At 41.6% G+C, this 20077-nt stretch overlaps 1 protein-coding gene across 5 annotated transcripts in view; it reads left to right on the forward strand.

The window, feature by feature from the left end:
* Positions 1 to 524: 524 nt before the first annotated feature.
* LOC113025111 (voltage-dependent calcium channel subunit alpha-2/delta-4-like) overlaps positions 525 to 20077 on the forward strand; it is a 79646-nt gene continuing 60093 nt past the window's right edge. For 4 of the 5 annotated variants that reach the window (XM_026172537.1, XM_026172539.1, XM_026172538.1 and 1 more), the window contains exons 1-4: positions 525 to 1120; positions 10882 to 10963; positions 15686 to 15802; positions 17187 to 17246. In XM_026172537.1, the coding sequence (XP_026028322.1) occupies positions 993 to 1120; positions 10882 to 10963; positions 15686 to 15802; positions 17187 to 17246 (387 nt within the window). In that variant the 5' untranslated portion in view covers positions 525 to 992. The remainder of the gene's footprint in view (positions 1121 to 10881; positions 10964 to 15685; positions 15803 to 17186; positions 17247 to 20077) is intronic. The other variant, XM_026172541.1, reaches the window with a different exon arrangement.

Genomic DNA, 20077 nt, shown 5'->3' on the forward strand with positions numbered 1-20077 from the left:
TGGGTTTTTATCAGCTTACTGAAGGTTTAAAGTCTTGGTGGATCTGGATCAGATAGTAGAGTGAAACCTTGGACTGTGTGTCTCTTTGTGTGTGTCTGGTTTAGCTTCATGACTTTAAAGAGTGTCAATAAAATGTAATTTATGTGAATGCTTGAGTGTGGGGGTTTTTTGTCAGTCAGCTGATTATCTGAGTGTGTGTGTGTTGGGGCATTATGTCTTGTTAGCTGCTCTCTCTCTCCCTTTCTCTCTTTGAGCAGCCAAACTGAGCCTGTGCTTTTTTTTTCTTCTTTTTCTCTCTCTACAGCAGCTGCGATTGGTTGCTGGGGAGTCTGTCTCCAGAAATTGCTCTAATCCTCTCTGATAAAACAGAGCCTGCATCCAATCCCCTGCTCCAATCCCTCCCCACTCATCTCTCTCTCTCTCTCTCTCTCTCTCTCTCTCTCTCTCTCTCTCTCTCTCTCTCTCTGTGACGCTCTCTTCCACGAGGAAGAGGAGTTTTTAATCCAAGTGGATTACACCACAAATTGGGCGACAGGGAAGGCAAGTGGCTGCAGTGTCTACTGCAGACAACCAGCTTTATGTTTTCTTTAATATCTGCAAGGTGGTGAAATGAACCCACTCACTGTTCCTGGTTCCATAAGGAGTAACCTGGAGGAACTTGCTACAGTAGTCTTTCCTGTGGACAGTAGGATGGATTTTTAACTCTTTGTCTGGGTGTGCAATGACTTTGAGTTTCTCTGGATCTTTTAGAAGTTGCTCTGATGAAGATGAGAGGCTGAAGCAAACAGAGAAGATGCTGGCAGCAGGACCAGTTTATTCAGACGTGATGGAAAGAGTTCAGGGTCAAAAGTCTGTAACTATAAATGTCACCGTTTCCTGTCTTTAGCCAACATGAGGAAACCGTTTCCTACAAACTCTTTATCATCTTCTTGAACATTCAGAGCTTCTCCCAGTTTGAGAATCTTCCTTTAAAGTCTCTTTAAAGGAGCTCCATGTCCGGACTTCAGGGATATAGGATGGACAGCATTAATGTTTTGGGAATGAGGACCCTCTTGAGGCTAATGGGAATTTTTTGCCTTTTGATCACAGCTGAGGCTCAGATGAAGATCCCACCTGAGACGTAAGTGCACAATGTTTACGTCTCATAACCTCTGCAGAGGGTTAAAAATGTTTTTTTAAAGGCCTGCATTATTGTAAGACTGTAGATATCGTTAGAAACCTATGGATGGGAAAGCTGAATGTCATTCGCAGTTATGGTAACATGACTGACATGTTAATATGAACGCATATAGAATATAGTAAGCGTGTAGCTTGTAGAAAATAGTCCTGAATGGGCTTATTCCAGCTTCTGATAGTCAACTCCCAGAGTGCACTGCGCTTTTATGGAGGTCCCGAGAGAATAACTGTGTTTCAGCAGGCTGTTTTCCCTCAGGACTCCCTGAAATTTGCTCTCCACTGTCTTTGATTTTTGCAGGTGTGACAGTTAAAAGTGATGTAACACTTCTAAAAACTCAGATTTAGGAAACCCAAAAGCTTATTTTAACTCAGCTGTTCAACATGGGTCACACGAACTGGAGTACAGCATCCAGTTTGGCCAAAAAAACAGTTACTTTGCTATTAGGTTCTAAGCTGTTTAGGTTTTTTGTGTGGTTTATAAAGTTTTTCTTTTGTTAAAATAAGAAATACATTGTATTGCACATTTTTGACTACATGTCCCTGCTCTCCTCTGTGTGTGGGACCTGTGGGAGGCAACTGGAAAAATGAGCAAGGAGCGGAAATAACCTTCTTTGGAAAATGCCTGGTCTCACTCTTGGAGAGAGGTTGAGGAGCTCATAATAGAACTACTTTGGAAGAAGTGATTGGAGAAGGTTCAGACATCTGACTAGGATGCTAATTGGGTGGGTCCTAGGTGAGAAGTTTCAGACATATCCAGGGCAGAACCAGGACTCTGCCTTTCAACTGACTTTTCAGCAGCTTGAAAAGGTTTGGGAATTTCTGCATTGATTGTTGATCCTGCAACCCAGGTGAGCAGGACAATATGGATGAATCGAGGGTTTCCAGTACATTTTTCATCATACGAATAATCTCCACTATGGTAGACTTCTATCCCCTGATTTTTTTTCTGATTTTGACTTTCTGGTTTAAATTATTGTTAATATGTGCAGAGGAGGTCAGGAGAGAACTGCAAGACTGATTGTCTACATCTGTAAAACATGCTGGAGGCTTTGTTTGGTTTGGGGCCGCGTTTCAGTCAGTGGTGTCTGAGATCTTTCCAGAATTTATGGAGAACACAGATTTTGATCGACCAACACAAACTGGAAAGTGTCTGATTGACAGTGGCTTCATTTTTTTATTATGACAATTATTCCAAACACTGCCAGCGCAATAAAAACACCTGGATAGAAAAACACACTTTAAGCCATGGATTGGCCTCCGCAGGGTCTGGACCTCAAGAGAGCCTGAAAATAGGCAGCCAACATCCAAAGAGCTTTGAACACCCTTCAGAGAACAATTCCTGAAGACTACTTAAGGAAATATATAAGAAAGCTGCCTAAGAGAGTTCAGGCTGTTGAAGAATAAAGCTGGTCGTACCAAATATTGATTTTCAAGCTCATTAAAATTGTAGCAACTTTGCTTGTCTCTTATGTACTGTTTGTGACATGCAAAGCTCTTGCAGTGTGTTTATCTACCCAACATGTTTGTGGTTTTGTGTTGTCTGTTTTGCTGCCGTTGAAGCTCATTATCATGAATCTGTGAGGCAGTTAGAGAGCAGCAGCTCCCTGCAGCTGCAGTCCTGCACGGCTACAGCTTCCTCACACGCTCCCTCCGCATCACCATCTGTGGGCCAGCATGGCTCACTGGCCACGGTCACCTTTCCAAGCCTGACCCACATTCTCCACCAAACCGCCATAGGCCTGGACAAACAGGGCCACGTCACCTGGCTACAAATGCACCTAAACCCATGCAAATCCACCTCAGCCGCTGTGACATGCAGAGCTAAAGAGGCAGGACTTTGTACCAGTGACACTCAGTGAGCAGTAACTGAGGTAACGGGATACTGTCAGACTTTCAAGCAGGCTGTCACAGATGGCAGCATCAACAAAATGAAATAAGAAGCTGCAGAGTTCACTTTCACTGGCAGTTCTGATGTAGAAGATCAGGCATGTATTTCACACACAATAATAATATTTTATTTTATTTTGCATGTAAAGTATCGATCTATTGAATGTTTTGTTTTTCATCCAGATAGTTGTAGTTGTCACCTTTTACCAGCCTGCTGCTGCTTGGTTGCTTGCTCATACACCCATGCATGGATCAAAGTAGGAAGATGCTGTGCTGATGTAGTGACCAGTTCTGCCTCATTACTGGTCACATTACCACTTGACCAAAAGTGCTTCACTAGATTAAACTGATTGTTTTTTTGCCCCTTTTGTAAAGTTTGTGTTTCATATGTGGGAGCGGCTCGTTTGTTGATGTTGGTGATTAATGGTGTCTGTTGGCTGATATGAGCTAGTATTGCTAACTGTGATTCTATAAGATGGCAGATGAGGTTCACAGAGGCAGGAGCGAGTATAAAAGTCTTGTGCCTTGAACCCAACCTGCACACAGTCTACAGGCTGTTAGAAGCAGCCAAGAAACTAGAGGAAAGTCTTATTCTTTTGGTTGTGTTATAAACCCTTAATATAAAGCAATAAAACAAGTATTTAATGCAAGTGCTGCATAGTGTACAGTTAACTGTAGCTTGTCTCCAGGCTTAATCATAAAGCTGTCTTATCGGCTGTATTAGACAGTACATTAACCCGATTTTTTTGCCATACATCACCACGATGAGTTAGATAAGCAGTTAAAAAAAAACTTTGACATCGCTCCAGGTCGCTGTCTGGACTGCTGACCTTTGACCTGGTTGTGAAATGAAATGATGGCTGTGTATTTTCTGTCAGTCAGTCTGCTGGGCAGATCACCCTCGGCACAGGGGATTAGCTGAATAGACTTCAGAGGTGATCTTGATGGAGGATTTATTTTGGGAGCATTTTTAGATTGAATTGGAGACGGATGGGAGACCGTTGCTTTCATATATGCTGCAGCATTTTAGGACTGTTAAACCTAACAGTGAATATAAAGTGATCAGCTGGTACTGTTAGAACTCTAAATGTGAGAAAATAAATTGCTCTATAGGGCTCTGCCCCCTCAGACTTATACTGGAAGCTGTTTTCACAGGTGGACTGCAGCCCAGAACATTTCTACACGCTACCCAACATCGACGCAGGCGAGAACAAGTAACTGTCCAGTAACTGCACAGCGGTATGGCGTGGACAGACCTGAACCGAAGAGCGTGCTTCTAGTTCTTTTTTGGACCGACCTGGTTTTGCCAACATTGCCTGGAGTTCATGACCCATACAATCAGACTTTCAGTAGCAGGAATACCAACCCAGTATCTCAGTTGCTTCCATTCATACCTCTGAACACATGAAATACACTTTAACATTCTTATTTAGAGTTTAAAGGCTCCCATGCCTGGCAGTACTTATTTTAATGTATTTTTACATTTTTATTTATTTATTTTTTTGGAAAAGGCTAGTAAGTAAAATTATGATGTTTTAAACAATGTGTCAGAAAAACAAGGAAACTCGGGGCAGATGAGTTTACAGGGATGTAATGAGCACTACCCATTCTTTGTTATTGACATCTCCCAGATGTTTGACATGTGACATTTTACGTTTATAGGCAGTGTAGGTGATTCATTTATTATTTATTTTTTCAGACCTGGCACAATTTGTATTGAAAATGAAAACATTTTTATGTTATAACAGGTAGAAAAATGTCAGAGTAATCATTGCTACCTGTTCAGTGCGAAGCTCTGGGAGGAGTGTTGAATAAATGAAGTTTATCCATCCATCCATCCATTCGCTTCCGCTTATCCTTTTCAGGGTCGCGGGGGGCGCTGGAGCCTATCCCAGCTGTCATAGGGCGAGAGGCAGGGTACACCCTGGACAGGTCGCCAGTCCGTCGCAGGGCCAACACACAGGGACAGACAACCATTCGCACTCACATTCATACCTAGTGGCAATTTGGATTAATCAATTAACCTATCCCCTCAAGCTGCATGTCTTTGGACGGTGGGAGGAAGCCGGAGTACCCGGAGGGAACCCACGCAAACACGGGGAGAACATGCAAACTCCACACAGAAAGACCCCGGCCTGATGTTGGAATTGAACTCAGGACCTTCTTGCTGTGCGGCAACAGTGCTAACCACCGTGCCACCGTGCTGCCTTAAATGAAGTTTATAGTTTCGATCAATGATATCAGTCAAATGATTTGGAACACAAGGGTGCTGACAAAAACACAGAAGGTGGAGATAGAGGGGGCAGAGATGAAATGGTAAGATTTTTCTTGGGAGTCACTTGGATGGACAGGCTTAGAAATGAGTATATCTGCGGGACAGCTCAGGTTAGAGACAAAGTTGAAGAGTTGGGGCTGAGATGGTTTGGATATGTGCAGAGGAGGGATAGTGGATACGATGGAAAAAGGATCATGTAGATAAAGCTGCCAGGCAGGAGGAAAAGGGAAAGACCTCAGAAGATTCAAGCATGTGTTGAAGGAGGACAGAATGAGCGACTGAAGTGTTTCAAAGGCAGCAAATAAAGGATTAAATACAGCAACTAAAGTAAAACGTAAATCTGCAGAGAGCTGAAGGACAGAGAGATTCATCAAGGATTGCTGCTTTAAGTTAAACAGTTTGGAAAACTAAAGGCAGACGCTTATCAAGGCATGAACACCAAAGGCATAGTGGACTCTAATGCACAACCAGAAAGAGGCTGAACTGATCAAACTCAAGACCTTTATTGTTTACAAGAAGCACTGATTTTAAAACACAGAATAACTTCCATGGGGGAATTTCTCTAGGATAGAGGACACTGGCAAAAGCGGAATTCCTGAGTTTCCGGAGATGCAGTTAGACGAAGGTTCACTGGGAGAGAGGAGAGCAGTATTAGATCCAGAAGGCTGGGTTCGGGAGAAGTAAGGACTGAAGGTGCAGGCTTACACGTGAGGGTTGTTGGTAAGGTCCAGGAGGGTGCCAAACACCCAGGGAAGGTCACAAGGAAGGGTTTGAATACCACACTGAAAAAAAGACAATTGGGCAAAGACTGGATGTGTGAGCTGGTTCTTAAATACTTGGAGACAGGAAAATAAGCAACAGGTGTGCCACCATCTCCTGCTGGTGTGCAGGAGATGGTGGCAACTCCACCCAAAGGTAGAGCTCCACCTGCCCAACCCAGCCAAGGCCTGAGAAAGAAAACAGGAGCGAGACAGAAACACAAGCAAACCAGTGCCTACCATGACTCCAGCTCAGTCTTCCAGCAGTGTTCATCATCTCTCTGAGATCAGATTGAATTATTTGGGTTGTTCTGCTGACTATTACATTTTAAAATACGTAACTATAAGATGTTATCCAGCCAGCCTACTGATAACATGTTCCGGGGTCAAATTTCTATTCTATTCATGGTGGTCAAAATCTGCCATTTTTGATGTGTAAAAGAGTAAAGAGAAAATGGAGAGAAGAGAAGAGTTCCTTACACGGGTAAACATGATTCAAACAAAATTATTGTTATTTTTAAAATTTTATACTGTCAAGAGTTCCGGGATTAAAGAAAAAACAGATAAAAATCTAAGAAAAAAGGGCAAAGCATCGAGCACTTAAATCACATGATCACTGATGGCATCGGGAGTTTTAACAAACTACAGTTTTGGCAGCTCTTTGCCGCTGAGAGTTGCTCATATATACACTGAACAAAAATATAAACGCAACACTTTTGTTTTTGCTCCCATTCCCCATGGGATGGACGTAGAGACCTAAAATTCATTCCAGATACACAATATAACCATCCCTCCCAAACAGTGGTCACAAATCAGTCCAAATGTGTGGTAGTGGGCACATCTGCTATATTGAGATAATCCATCCCACCTCACAGGTGTGCCACATCAGGATGCTGATCTGACATCATGAGTAGTGCACAGGTGTACCTCAGACTGCCCACAACAAAAGGCCACCCTGGAATGTGCAGTTTTGTCTCACAGCAAAATGCCACAGATGCCACAAGCAATGAGGGAGCGTGCAATTGGCATGCTGACAGCAGGAATGTCAACCAGATCTGTCGCCCGTGCATTGAATGTTCATTTCTCAACCATAAGCCGTCTCCACAGGCGTTTCAGAGAATATGGCAGCACATCCAACCGGCCTCACACCCACAGACCTCGTGTAACCACACCAGCCCAGGACCTCCACATCCAGCAGGTTCACCTCCAAGATCGTCTGAGACCAGCCACCCAGACAGCTGCTGGAACAATTGGTTTGCACAACCAAACAATTTCTGCACAAACTGTCAGAAACCGTCTCAGGGATGCTCAACTGCATGCCCGTCGTCCTCATCGGGGTCTTGACCTGACTCCAGCTCGTCGCCGTAACAGACTTGTGTGGGCAAATGCTCACATCCGATGGCGTCTGGCACGTTGGAGAGGTGTGCGCTTCACGGATGAATCATGGTTCACATTGTTCAGGGCAGATGGCAGCTGAGAATGTCCCAGTTCTTGCATGGCCAGCATACTCACCAGACATGTCACCCATTGAGCATGTTCGGGATGTGCTTGACCGGCGTATACGACAGCGTGTACCAGTTCCCACGAATATCCAACAACCTCGCACAGCCATTGAAGTGGAGTGGACCAACATTCCACAGGCCACAATTGACAATCTGATAGACTCCATGCGACGATGTGTTGCACTGCATGAGGCAAATGGTGGTCACACCAGATACTGACCGGTTCTGGGTCCCCAGACCCCCAATAGCGCAAAAAACTGCACATTCCAGGGTGGCCTTTTGTTGTGGGCAGTCTGAGGTACACCTGTGCACTACTCATGATGTCAGATCAGCATCCTGATGTGGCACACCTGTGAGGTGGGATGGATTATCTCAATATAGCAGATGTGCCCACTACCACACATTTGGACTGATTTGTGACCACTGTTTGGGAGGGATGGTTATATTGTGTATCTGGAATGAATTTTAGGTCTCTACGTCCATCCCATGGGGAATGGGAGCAAAAACAAAAGTGTTGCGTTTATATTTTTGTTCAGTGTAATAAGACGTGTGCATGATGGTACATAGCATTTCATAGTTTAAATGATTCATCAAAGGAATCTAGCACCCAGAATTTAAATGAACAGTAATTAGTTACATCTGTAGCAGAGCAGTGTGTCTTACATGGGTTATTGTCAAACCTGTTACAAGCCCACAGTGTATTTACTGTGTGTGTGTGTGTCTGCACTGAACTTAGAGGATTAATGTCCAGAACAGATGGAGCGTTACCCTCCTTTTCAACACATGCTGGGTAAACTCTCTCTCTCCTCTGTCTGTCTGTGTGAAGTGCTGTGACTGAGGCACTTCACACTGTCCTCATTATGTGTAATTATTCATCACCTGGACCTGGAATATTCTGATGATGTTTTCCCTCAGAATGGTTAAAGTGAACGTTGTTCTCCTCATCTCCAGATTGATGTTTTTGCTTTCCAATTCCAGGGGTAACTTTGAATAATTCATAGTTCAAAATGGGCCTTCAGGTCATCCTGTGTCTGAAACAAACTGTGTAGGCAGTGTTTCTGGATCATGTGCATCTATGACATGATGGAGCTTTAACCAGCCTGTGTGCATGGCCTTAGTTCACAATCAGTGATCATCAGCTTTGAGACATGGCTGAAATGCAGAAACCATGACAAAGCTTTGACTGGTTTTCATAGATGGTTATAGTACTTCACTCTTCTACATCTCTCCTGACCTCCTCTGTACATATTTTATTATATTATATTTCTATATCATATGATAGAAACATTATAGTGTCTGTTGTGTTAATTGTCCGTTTTGCTGTTGCGACACAAACCAAAACTTTAACTTGCAGCTTTGTTGCATTGCTGTGGGTCTGTGCTGAGTGGACCCCTGCAGCTCTCTGCTGTGACCCAGATGAGGAGCAGATTATCTAAATCTCTTTCATCACTGTCATATTTAAGGGCCTTTTTCTGCTGTAATGCACCGCTGCTGAGCCAAGCGTTGTCATGGAAACACACGGTCAAGCTTACGCTAAACACCTGACAGCGCAAGAACGTAACAACAGAACTTTTCATCCTGAGGTAAAGTGGTGGTATAGCATAAACAAAGGGTCCCTGCCTTTCTGCTACATAGACCATTGATGAGAAGTGCTCCAAGCTCAGTACGAGTCCAGTTTGTCTGAGTGCACCAATGATTTTTAGCATGCAGTGGCTAACAGCAAATTTTAAACATGGGCTTCTTTCATGACCGTTTCGCTGCGATGCTTTCCTCAACTAGTATTTTAATGTTTAATCAAAGAAGTTAGAGGACAGCGTGTATGTAACAGATGGAGATCAAAAGGTCCAGCACACTGCGTTATTCAAACCCAGCTGGCATCGATAGCAGCTCAGACAGGTGCTACAAATCAGGCCAGCCAACCCAGGTGGTCAAACGCGATCCACAAGAATCAGGAAACCAAGCAGGATGAATCATATTATAAAGGAATAAAAACTGATAAACCTCATATATTCAAATCGGTAAGTACACAGAGTGAAACTTAACACAAAATAATATGTGGCATGACACTATATACACACTGCTCCGACAAATTGAGAGAACACTGGAAAAAAAAATCATGCTGCATATCGATACAGATATGGACTGCATGATGTGTTGGGAATAAAAGGATGTCACATTGTTTCAGTAGTTTCTACGGCCTGCATGCTTGTATGCATGCCTGACCCGGGCCGTGCTCGTAATGAGATGATGGATGGTGTCCTAGAGGATCTTCTCCCTAATTTTAATGCAGCCACACGTCTCAAAAAGTTGGAATAGGGCCATGTTTCCCACTGTGTAGTATCCACTCTACTTTTAACTCTACTTCTGGGAGAGGACAGTTTTCCCATTCTTGTCTGATAGAGGATCCTAGCTCTCAGCAGCCCTGGCTTGTCTTTGTTCTATTTTTGCTTTCTTGGTGCTCCAAATGTTCTCACACACTGCAGGCAGGAAAGTTCAGCAACCAAACTCTTCTACTATGAAGCCATGCTGTTCGAGTAGATGAAGTATGCGGTATAAGATTATCTTTCTGAAATATACAAGGCACCTCTGACAAAGACATCATCTGTAAAAAAGTGTATATTTCTGTCAGCATTGATTTCACCTTTCCAGATTTTCGAGCTGCCAGTTCTAGACACTGACGCACTTCCGTACCATCAGAGAGGCGGACTGAGCTGAATACCGATAATGAGCCGGCTGGTCCGTGTCCTTGTTGCCTGCAGTGTTCTTGTTTTCAGCTAATGTTTGGCTTAATTGTTCTAAAATTCACGCTTTCCCTTGATAAACAGTTTGATTACATTCTCACATTGTATGAAAGTTTCAGAGTCCAACAACGTTGGTGAAACTTTCTTTGAAGTGGATGTAACAGTGGCTAATAGCAAAAACAGCAGAACTTGATGAGCTTCTCGGAGTCATTGGCTTGTATTAAACTCGTTTCACAATGTTTTACAGTCCAAATAGACATGGACACATTGACAGCTGAGGTAAACAACAGCCTAAGAGCCAACACTCACTTTACAGCCAGAGCTGTTTGTTTTACAGCAGCCATCTTAGTTAGGATAATACATGAAGTTCATTTAACTGCAATCTACTGATATCTAGTGGTGAGATTTTCTTTTCTTTTCTTTTTGCTTGTTTGTTTTATTTTGTTTTGTTTCCTTATCTTTTGTTTGCGTCTCTTCTTGTGGTTTTCTAACAGTCTGTAATGTGAGTCCTTGATATTGTCTGTTGTCTTTCTGTCTTGCAGGGTGCAGCAGTGGGCGTTGAGATTCTCTGCAGAACTTCGAGAGTGTGCAACCAAATACTCTGGATCTCTGCTGCTGCAGAAGGTAAATGAAGCCAGAACTGGTAAAAGCAAATTTCAAATTCAAAAGTCGTCCTAAAAAAATGTTCTAGGATTTGTCATTTCGACAAGCCTCAGACTTTTACCAAACATTTGCACAAGGCTGCAAGAAAGCATAAATACTGACTGAGCAATGGTTTGGCCAACGTGTCCAAAACTGAGAGGTTCTATTTCAGCCTTTCATACTTCTGGAGCGTTCACTCTCTGTAGGTTCTACAAAGAAGTCTCATAAACCATTGAGGTTTGTATTTGTCTTTTCTGGTGTTGTATTCATTTGGGTTGAATTTTCTTTTAATAATTAAAACATGGCCAAAGTCTACTTTAGATGTGAGTTTCTTACCCTCAAACTGGTCCTGAGGCTTCTGACTGTTTGAACTGGAAACAAAGAGCAATTGGAAGAGTTCGGATGTGCATTCGTGTATGTTGGTGAGTGTGCCTATCATTGTGTGTGTGTGTGAGTCTGTGTGCACACTTATGCTTGTTTGCCAGGACAAACACACCCAGGGATCATGATAATGCCCAGATTGAGGACTGAGCCCTCTTTACCAGCGTCAGGATTTGCGGCCTGTTCTGATTTTAGACATTCATCCATTTATCTGTCAGATTTAGAGCCGTCAGAGGCAGTCAGCAGTTTGTATGCTTTTAAACACACATCCACCTCCTGCAGAATACACAACATGCGTGTATAGGAACCAAAATAACCCCCAGATAACATTGTTTTCTGCCTTGCGGGTTTCATGTTGTTTTCATGTACGTTTTCTCTGGCCATGAATGAGAGATAAAATACAGCAATTGTTGGAGGATTGCTATATGAGCAAATCTATGAATGTATCAGTGCTAAAATGAATGTTAAATGATGTTAAAAGGCTGACCCTCAAGATCATCTTGTATAATAACCACCCCATAAACTCTATGGGGTTACTTTATGTGCCTCCTTATCCTTCTCACCTCAGTGACATCTGGAAGATAACACAAAGAAATAAAAATAATTAAACAAAGATTCAAACCACATTTATCCACCATAAATTAAAAAAAACAATGAAATGCCAATTTCAGCAATAGTAGTGCTAAGCACATTAATAATGGTGAGTTGTGTTTGTGTGTTGTTCACACTTAAAGTCTGGTTCGCTTGCAGAGACGAGCAGGGTAGAGCTACTTGAAAGGATTCAGGCCACGACTGGGACCAAAAAATGATTGAAACATCCCCAACTGGCTGATCAAGAAACCTTTTTTTCAGGGAGTTTAAGCCCACCTTACATCATCAGCATCACTGTGCATTTCAGCAGTGTGGGGGAAGACAGGAAGCCAGAATATCCTGAAATAAATCCAGTTTTGGAAACTAGCATTTAAAACTAAGAGCACATGCAGCTCAGTGCCCTAGCACAGATTTATTAGGAGAAAAATGATGCTACGGGTAATTACGGTACTTACAAGGATGTTTTTGGTAGTGTTTGCATCCATGTGTCATCATTCTGTAAACATCATAGCTTAAAAAGGTTTGAATGATCTTGTGATAAAACTGTAGGGGCGTAGAGTGGGGTCATGTTAGCAGTCCATTAAAATCTGGCTTACATCCATCGAGGTTTTCGAAGTCAACTTAATGATTTATTGGTCACAATTTAACAAAAACCAATTTACGAAACACTGCAATAAATGTCATACATGTAATAATCCACATAAATGATAGAAAATAATTGCACTTAAAATGATGTCAAGTATATTTACTTTGTTTTTAAGAAGGCACATTTTAATAAAGCCTGCACTTTGCACTTGTTTTTACTGCACTACAAACTTCTTAAAGTACATTTGGTTTGCACTCTCTGAATGCTTCTACTTTTCAACATTGTTTTAATTCTTGCGTTGGATCCCTGTTTTGTAAAGCTCGGTGCTAGGACCAGTTCTGTTAACAGTATACGTTAGGGGTGGGCAACTCCAGGCCTCGAGGGCCGGTGTCCTGCAGGTTTTAGATCTCACCCTGGGTCAGCACACCTGAATCAAATGATTAATTCAATACCAGGCCTCTGGAGAACTTCAAGACATGTTGAGGATAGGGATGGGTATTGATAAGATTTTAATGATTCCGATTCCATTTTCGATTCTGTTTAACGATTCGATTCTTTATCGATTCTCTTATCGATTCTTATTTTTAAAAAAGGAGAACACTAAGGTCGATTAGCTTAGAACTTTGTTTTTTACCTTCTCTTTGAACAAGATAGAAATTTAGGAGTAACATGGCCTTACAAACCCAACAGTGAGATCTTAAGAGATCCAGCCTACGGCTCTTCAATGGGGTGTCACAGGGGCCCCAGGAAAAAAAATGTAAATGTAAAATAATAAAATAAATATTCTCCTGTAGCAATAACAAAGTATAACATAAATTATTCTGTAGCAATTACACAAGAATATCCAGTAATGTCCCTGCCTACAATTAAACACATTCACTTACCAAAGTGAAATCGGGGGCATCTGCTGTGGCAAATGGATTCAAGCCTTTGACCACAAACTCAGTCACTGCTCGGTGACATTCGTCTATCCTGGCCTGAAAGGAGACGCTACCGGTAGACTGCAGTGAGAACTGCCAGCATCTGAGCCAGACTCTGTCTCTCTCATCATGGTCACTAAATGCACAGTAATGGCAGGTTTTGCAATAAGGCAGATCGCGCTAACATAATATGCACTGTTAGCTGATTATTTACCTGCCGCATTAACGGGAGAGGACGTGCAAACGTTACCGCTGCTGCTGGGTTGAGATTCACGAGTCCGGAGCGGAATTAAAAACACGACATTCATTTAAGGTTATCGCGTGTTTTGTGAGCAAATGTTTTTGCATATTCGTAGTGTTTCCCCCCTTAAATGAAATATCTACTTTGCAAGTTGCCCTGTTGTCATCCGTTCTCGTAAAGTATAACCAAGCTTTTGAGCATTTGAGCCGCTGGCGCCGTGTTTCCTGCCAGGTAAATGACACTCCGCAACGTGGTGACGTCATTCAGGGCGACTGGACTCGATAAGGGAATCGTTTGCAAAAATGGCAAACAATTCCAAGGAATTGAAACAGTGGGAACCGGTTCTCAGCAAGAACCGGGTTTCGATACCCATCCCTAGTTGAGGATGTCATTTAGCTGTTTGAATCAGCTGTGTTGGATCAAGGACACAGCTAAAACTCGCAGGACACCGGCCCTCGAGGCCTGGAGTTGCCCACCCATGTTATACATGGTTTCCCTTGGCAGTATCTTCAGAAGGCATAGCATACATGTGGCAGTATAATGTCCTCGTAAGTGGATATCAGGCCCTTGTAGAGCAAAATTTAGTATTTTGGTCTAGACAACCCAAAATGGGATGTCCGCATATGTGGACATCAGGTCCTAGGAGGTTAAAGACCTCATAGTACCGTATCACACCAAAGGAAAGTACTGTTGCTGCACAGCAAGAAGGTCCTGAGTTCAATCCCACCATCAGGCCAGGGTCTTTTTGTGTGGAGTTTGTATGTTCTCCCCGTGTACTCTGGCATAATGGTGCGAATGGTTGAATGGTTGTCTGTCTCTGTGTGTTAGCTCTGTGACAGACTGGCGACCTGTCCAGGGTGTCCTCTGGATAAGCGGAAGTGAATGGATGGATGGATATCATTAATCTCTGGCTCTCTTCCACAGCATGTCTTTTGTCTTGTCTTCCTCCCCTCACCTCTAACTGGTCGTGGCAGATGGCTGCCCCTCCCTAGCCTGGTTCTGCTGCACGTTTCTTCCTGTTAAAAGGGTTTTTTTTCTTCCCACTGTTGCAGAGTGCTTGTTCATAGGAGGTCATATGATTGTTGGGGTTTTCTCTGTATTATTGTAGGGTCTTTACCTCACAATATAAAGTGCTTTGAGATGATTGTTGTTGAGATTTGGTGCTATAGAAATAAAATTAAATTGAATTGACCTCTCAGTGATGGGTCACTCTGCAGCAACCCATCATAATCAAAGGTACACTAGGTTACATTTCCACTGAGGCCCCTTCCTCTAAGATGCAAAACAACCACTGAGAAATCCTTTTTGTGACTCCATAGAGCTCTGTGCTCATTATACTGTACAGCAAGTGTGCAGGACTGAGATAAAAGATTTTCACAGAGGTTGGACTCAATGTTTGGCTCTGCTTGTGTATTTGCTTCAGTTTGGGCAGCTTGAACTAATTGGAATTAGGGAGTGACTTAATGAAGAGATTCAGAGTGTAAATACCCAGACTGGGCTGACCCTCCGCACACTCAGCTGGTTTATCCACCTCGAGCTTCTTGATCCAAAGAAAGTGACCCAATAACCTCAGATATCCCCTCAGTATAAGAATACACGCAAGCACACACATGTCGTAATAACTGATGACACGCTGCAAGTTTGTCTTTCTAGAGTTAATGTTTATTTAATGTACAGATTCAATGCTTTTCTTTGTTGTTACCAGAACGGTATGGATATTTTGGTGGCTGCAGCTCAGGAGTTAGAGCCTTGGCTGCTCCAAGGTGCTCTCTAATGCATTCATCTAAGCGCGGATGAGTTTAAATGTTAGATAGAAAAGCAGTTAGATGTTGAAGAAAGTGCTTGTAGGAATGTGAGTGCGTGGGTGAATGGGGGATGATGTGTAAAGTGCATTGAAATAAATATTAAATATGTTATATGTGTTGTTATTGTATATTTAAAAAAAACTTCTGCTGTTCTTGACTCTGTCTTTGTTTTTGTCTCAGAAATTGAAGGATGTGGAGCCAATCATTAAGATCGTAGAGGTGGATGGACAAGACCTGGTGAAGGACTACTCTGATGAAATCGAACGAATGTTGGGAAGTAAGATGAAGTCGGTGATGGTGAGGATCATTAAAAGGAGGTTTTTCAGGACTATTCCTGGGAGACCGAACTAATTTGAACCCATGATTTTTAAAATAATGTGATTCCTGCTTTTGCATCTTCATTACAAGATTGTGTTTTTTAGTACATGCTGTTATAATTTGTGTCATTAGTTTGCTGCCTAACAAAATACAGCAGAATGATCCGTTAGACAGTTTTCTTTGTGGCATGAACAATATCACTGTGATCACTTTGTATAAAGTGTGCAGCTGGAGCAGTTGAAGTAGAAGTAGTTGGGTCTGACTGGTCTTATGGAAAAATGTGTGATGGTCCTAAATGTATTTCAACTGGAAGAATGTTTCATGGCTGTGCATCAAGCTGGAAGCTCAGAAAACCGAGCTTTAAAAAAGCCTCTGTTATTTATGCATTCAAATCATGTTCTGTTTCTAACTGTCATGATAGGCTGTGTGGCAGGCAGGAAGGAAAAAGGACCCAAAATGCAGGACTCTCAAAGACGGGACTGGAACTGAAAACACAACTTTAATGCTGGAAAAATCTCCTTATAAATAACTCCCACAAAAACAAAACAAAACTCAGAACAGAGGAATTGCACCACTGGAACACTACAAACACACAGCATGTAGACCGTATGACGCAACAAAGACCAAAGGCCAACACAGGGCTTAAATACGCAGTGGCGTAATCAGAGAATGGAAAACAGGAGGGAGACACAGCTGGGAGAAATTAGGGCTAACTGAATACGCTGACATAGGACTGGAACTATCAAAATAAAACAGGAAACAATTTACAAAGACGCAGACTTGACAGAGACAGACAGACTTGACAGAAAATATAATACAAAATCAAACCAGCACAACTCAAGAATCAGAACATAAATCATAATCTAGAAAAACACCAAAATATAACAAACAGAAAAAGCTGCGTCAAAATGACCCAGAACTGTGACACTAGCCTTGATAAAAATCATTTTGGTGCTTAAATGTTGCCTTTGTTGATGAATTCCTTTGTGTTGAACTCTGCGCTACAGTAACTAATTCACTTTTTCCCAACGCAGCTAAATCCAGCTGTGCATATTCCTTTAAAGCCATTCATATCTGAATTTTTCTTAAAGGAAGTGCCACAACTCATGGAGCCACAACTCATATTGTTGTGGCTCTAAGGAGTCCTGATAATATTGATAATAAAAACGAAAAGAATCTGCTCACCAAAGTCCTTTTCTTTCTATACTCTTTTGAGACTGTATAATAATAATAATAATAATAATTTCTTAGCTCATTGTAGCTAATGAACATTTCATAATTTTTCGCTGGTATGCTTTTCTGTGCATGTGCAGTGCAGTCTTTTAGTCTCCGTTTTATTTCTCTCCTCTTTTTCTTGTGCCAGAGGTTAGCAGAATCTGCAGAAGACTCAGATTTGTACCATGAATTCAATGCAACATTAAAGGTCAGTGCAACTCTTTGGTTTTGATGATAACTGATTCACTGGCTAGTTTGGAATCACCCAGGACGTATTCTGTATTCTGCATGTTTAAATTAATGCTGATGGACGATAAAACCTCCAAGTCTGTCATGTGTCAGTGTTTGGTGCATTTGTACTTTCCTTGTCTTTAGCTGAATGCTATCATTAGCTGACTGTGCGTGGATCAGAGTTGACAGCAGGCTGTGAGGCCGGAGCAGATTGGAGGTTTAAACCTCAGCTGACTCCTGAAATTAGATTAGGTCAAACTTCACTGATCCTATAGGAAACTGGGTCGCAAAGAAACGCACAATAAGCATCAGGGAAGTTAACTATTTCTGGATTCTTCCATCTGTGGGTTTGTATTTCTGATATTCTGCCGTAAACTTATGTGAATGAAACAAATGTAATTTGTTCTGTACACATTTTCATATTGTGAAGCCAGAGATGTTTAACCCTTTAAAGCCGGTCGGAGTGGGCACGCTCCTTTTGCGTAACTATTTTTAAATCCCAGTAGCACTGCAACCATGTAAGCTAGCGCAATAATTTTTTTTTGCATATGAAGCCGGATGAGTTGTACTTACATCTTATGCCATCAGCTTGTCCTAGGTCACGGTTTCCTTCCACATAAAGCTTTGCAAAAACTGCATAAAAAGCACTTGCAGCAACAAAAGCATAATATTCCAGAAACACGCTTTGCTGATCCGATCAGCTGTTTGCAGAGGTGTGGACTCGAGTCACATGACTTGGACTCGAGTCAGACTCGAGTCATTAATTTTATGACTTTAGACTTGACTTGAAAAAATGTTCTAAGACTTGTGACTTGACTTGGACTTTTACACCAATGACTTGGGACTTGAATTGGACTTGAACCGGTTTACTTGAAAAGACTTGATATTTTACCCCAAATACAAAATTTAACATGCATATTATATAGAGATTGAAAATGTGACGTCATTCACGGGTAGAACCGCAAAGGATTCTGGGAACTCGTGGCAAGCGGTACTAGCGCACGCAGGCTTTCAATTAAAATCAGTTATACAGCGATAAAAAGAAACACAAGAAGCCGTTGTATTATTAACTGCAATAGCCGGTCGCATGACAGCCAAGGGAAGCCGACGGGTAAAGAGATCGGTTGTTATCGGATTACGTCGTTGAAGAGAAATTGTTCGAGCCATGTTTCCGAAGTAACAAAGACGCGACTGGATTGCAGCCATTCAAAGATCAAATATAACGTCCCAGAACACTCCAGCTCACAGGTTAGTCTGCTCAAGCATTTACACGAAGGTCAGTGTTTTTTAGTAGTTAATACTTCACTTTCATAACATAATTGGTGATATAGGTTACAAGCAAGTCTGGCGCTGAACAGAAATTGTCGCGCTATGCTCCTTTATTTATTGTGCATAAATAGTGAATTGTCCTGACACAATATTGCGTTTCGCTTCTGTTATTATGGTACATTGACAAAAACATATACTTTTATTCACAGGATAAAACAGGTTTTTTGTATCACTAATTGCCCAGTACGATTACAGCATACAATATTATTGTCACTGCTACATTTCTGTGATGCTACCAGAAATTATTTCCACTACTAATTAATTACCGTTGAGCTCAAAGGTCCTATTAATAAACGGTTAAGGAATGTGTATTTATGACGACGATTTGTGAGACTGGTAAACTTAACCTTTGTTCGTACGATGGTCTTTCGTTCTACACGGTGCATTTCAAGGTCCTGCACCCATCCGTCGGTAAACTGTACCTGGGCTTGTTGCAGTGACCTGAAGTTACTAAACTTCATGAGTGTATGCGCTCACTCCAAGAACCGTATGATTATAAATATGCATATAAATATGCTACGATGAGATAGCTGACTTCATCTAACTAGCAAATGTTTTCCAGGCTACGTTGGTGATACAGTTTTTTTTAATGTGTATGATATTTTTGTCATGCGATTTTAAAGCCGGTCCTACAACCGCATCCAAGAATAACATGCAGCTTATCTCAGAACTGTCGGTGAAAATTATTCTTGGAGCTAGGTTTAATTGAGCTGCATTTTAAAGAGGTGCAATTTCACAATTTGTGTATATTTTCTAAGTTCACTATTTTGTCATGTGTTGAGAAAAACACAGATTTTAAAATTACATGGTCTAATATTTACATTTAGCATAACTGCAACATTATTTTTTCGTTGTTTTTTTTTTTTTAAAGACTCGAAAGGACTTGAAATTCAAAGTTTCAGACTTGTGACTTGACTCGGACTTTTACACCAGTGACTTGAGACTCGACTCTGACTTGCCTGACATTACTTGAGACTTGACTTGAGACTTGAGGATAAAGACTTGAGACTTACTTGAGACTTGCAAAACAATGACTTGGTCCCACCTCTGGCTGTTTGTAACACTTCCTACGTCCATCAGCGCGAACTATCGCATGTCCGCCATGACCTGCCCGAAACCGGAAGTGACGTCATTTTGCGGAAATGTAGTTTTTACCATCAGGGCCTTATGAGCCTATACTGGTGGGGTTTTTTTTTAATAATTTGCATTATAATATTTATTTTTGTTTTTCCTGCAGTATATAAAAATTGGTGTATTTCAAAAATAAAACTATGAAGACACTTAAAATAAATTTCCTGTGGTGGGAAACTATTTTGTGCAACTTTTTTGTATTTGCAGTTTTGAGGGTTAAGCCTCTTAAATTTCTCTAACTAGAAATATATGTTAAAAAAACAAAAACGATTTTCAATTTTTTTTGCAATTTATGTAATTAGTATGCACTTAATGCATACATATTATTAAAATTTGGACTGTAATGGT

Source organism: Astatotilapia calliptera, chromosome 7 (assembly GCF_900246225.1).
Source record: "Astatotilapia calliptera chromosome 7, fAstCal1.2, whole genome shotgun sequence".
Taxonomy (NCBI): Eukaryota; Metazoa; Chordata; class Actinopteri; order Cichliformes; family Cichlidae; genus Astatotilapia; species Astatotilapia calliptera.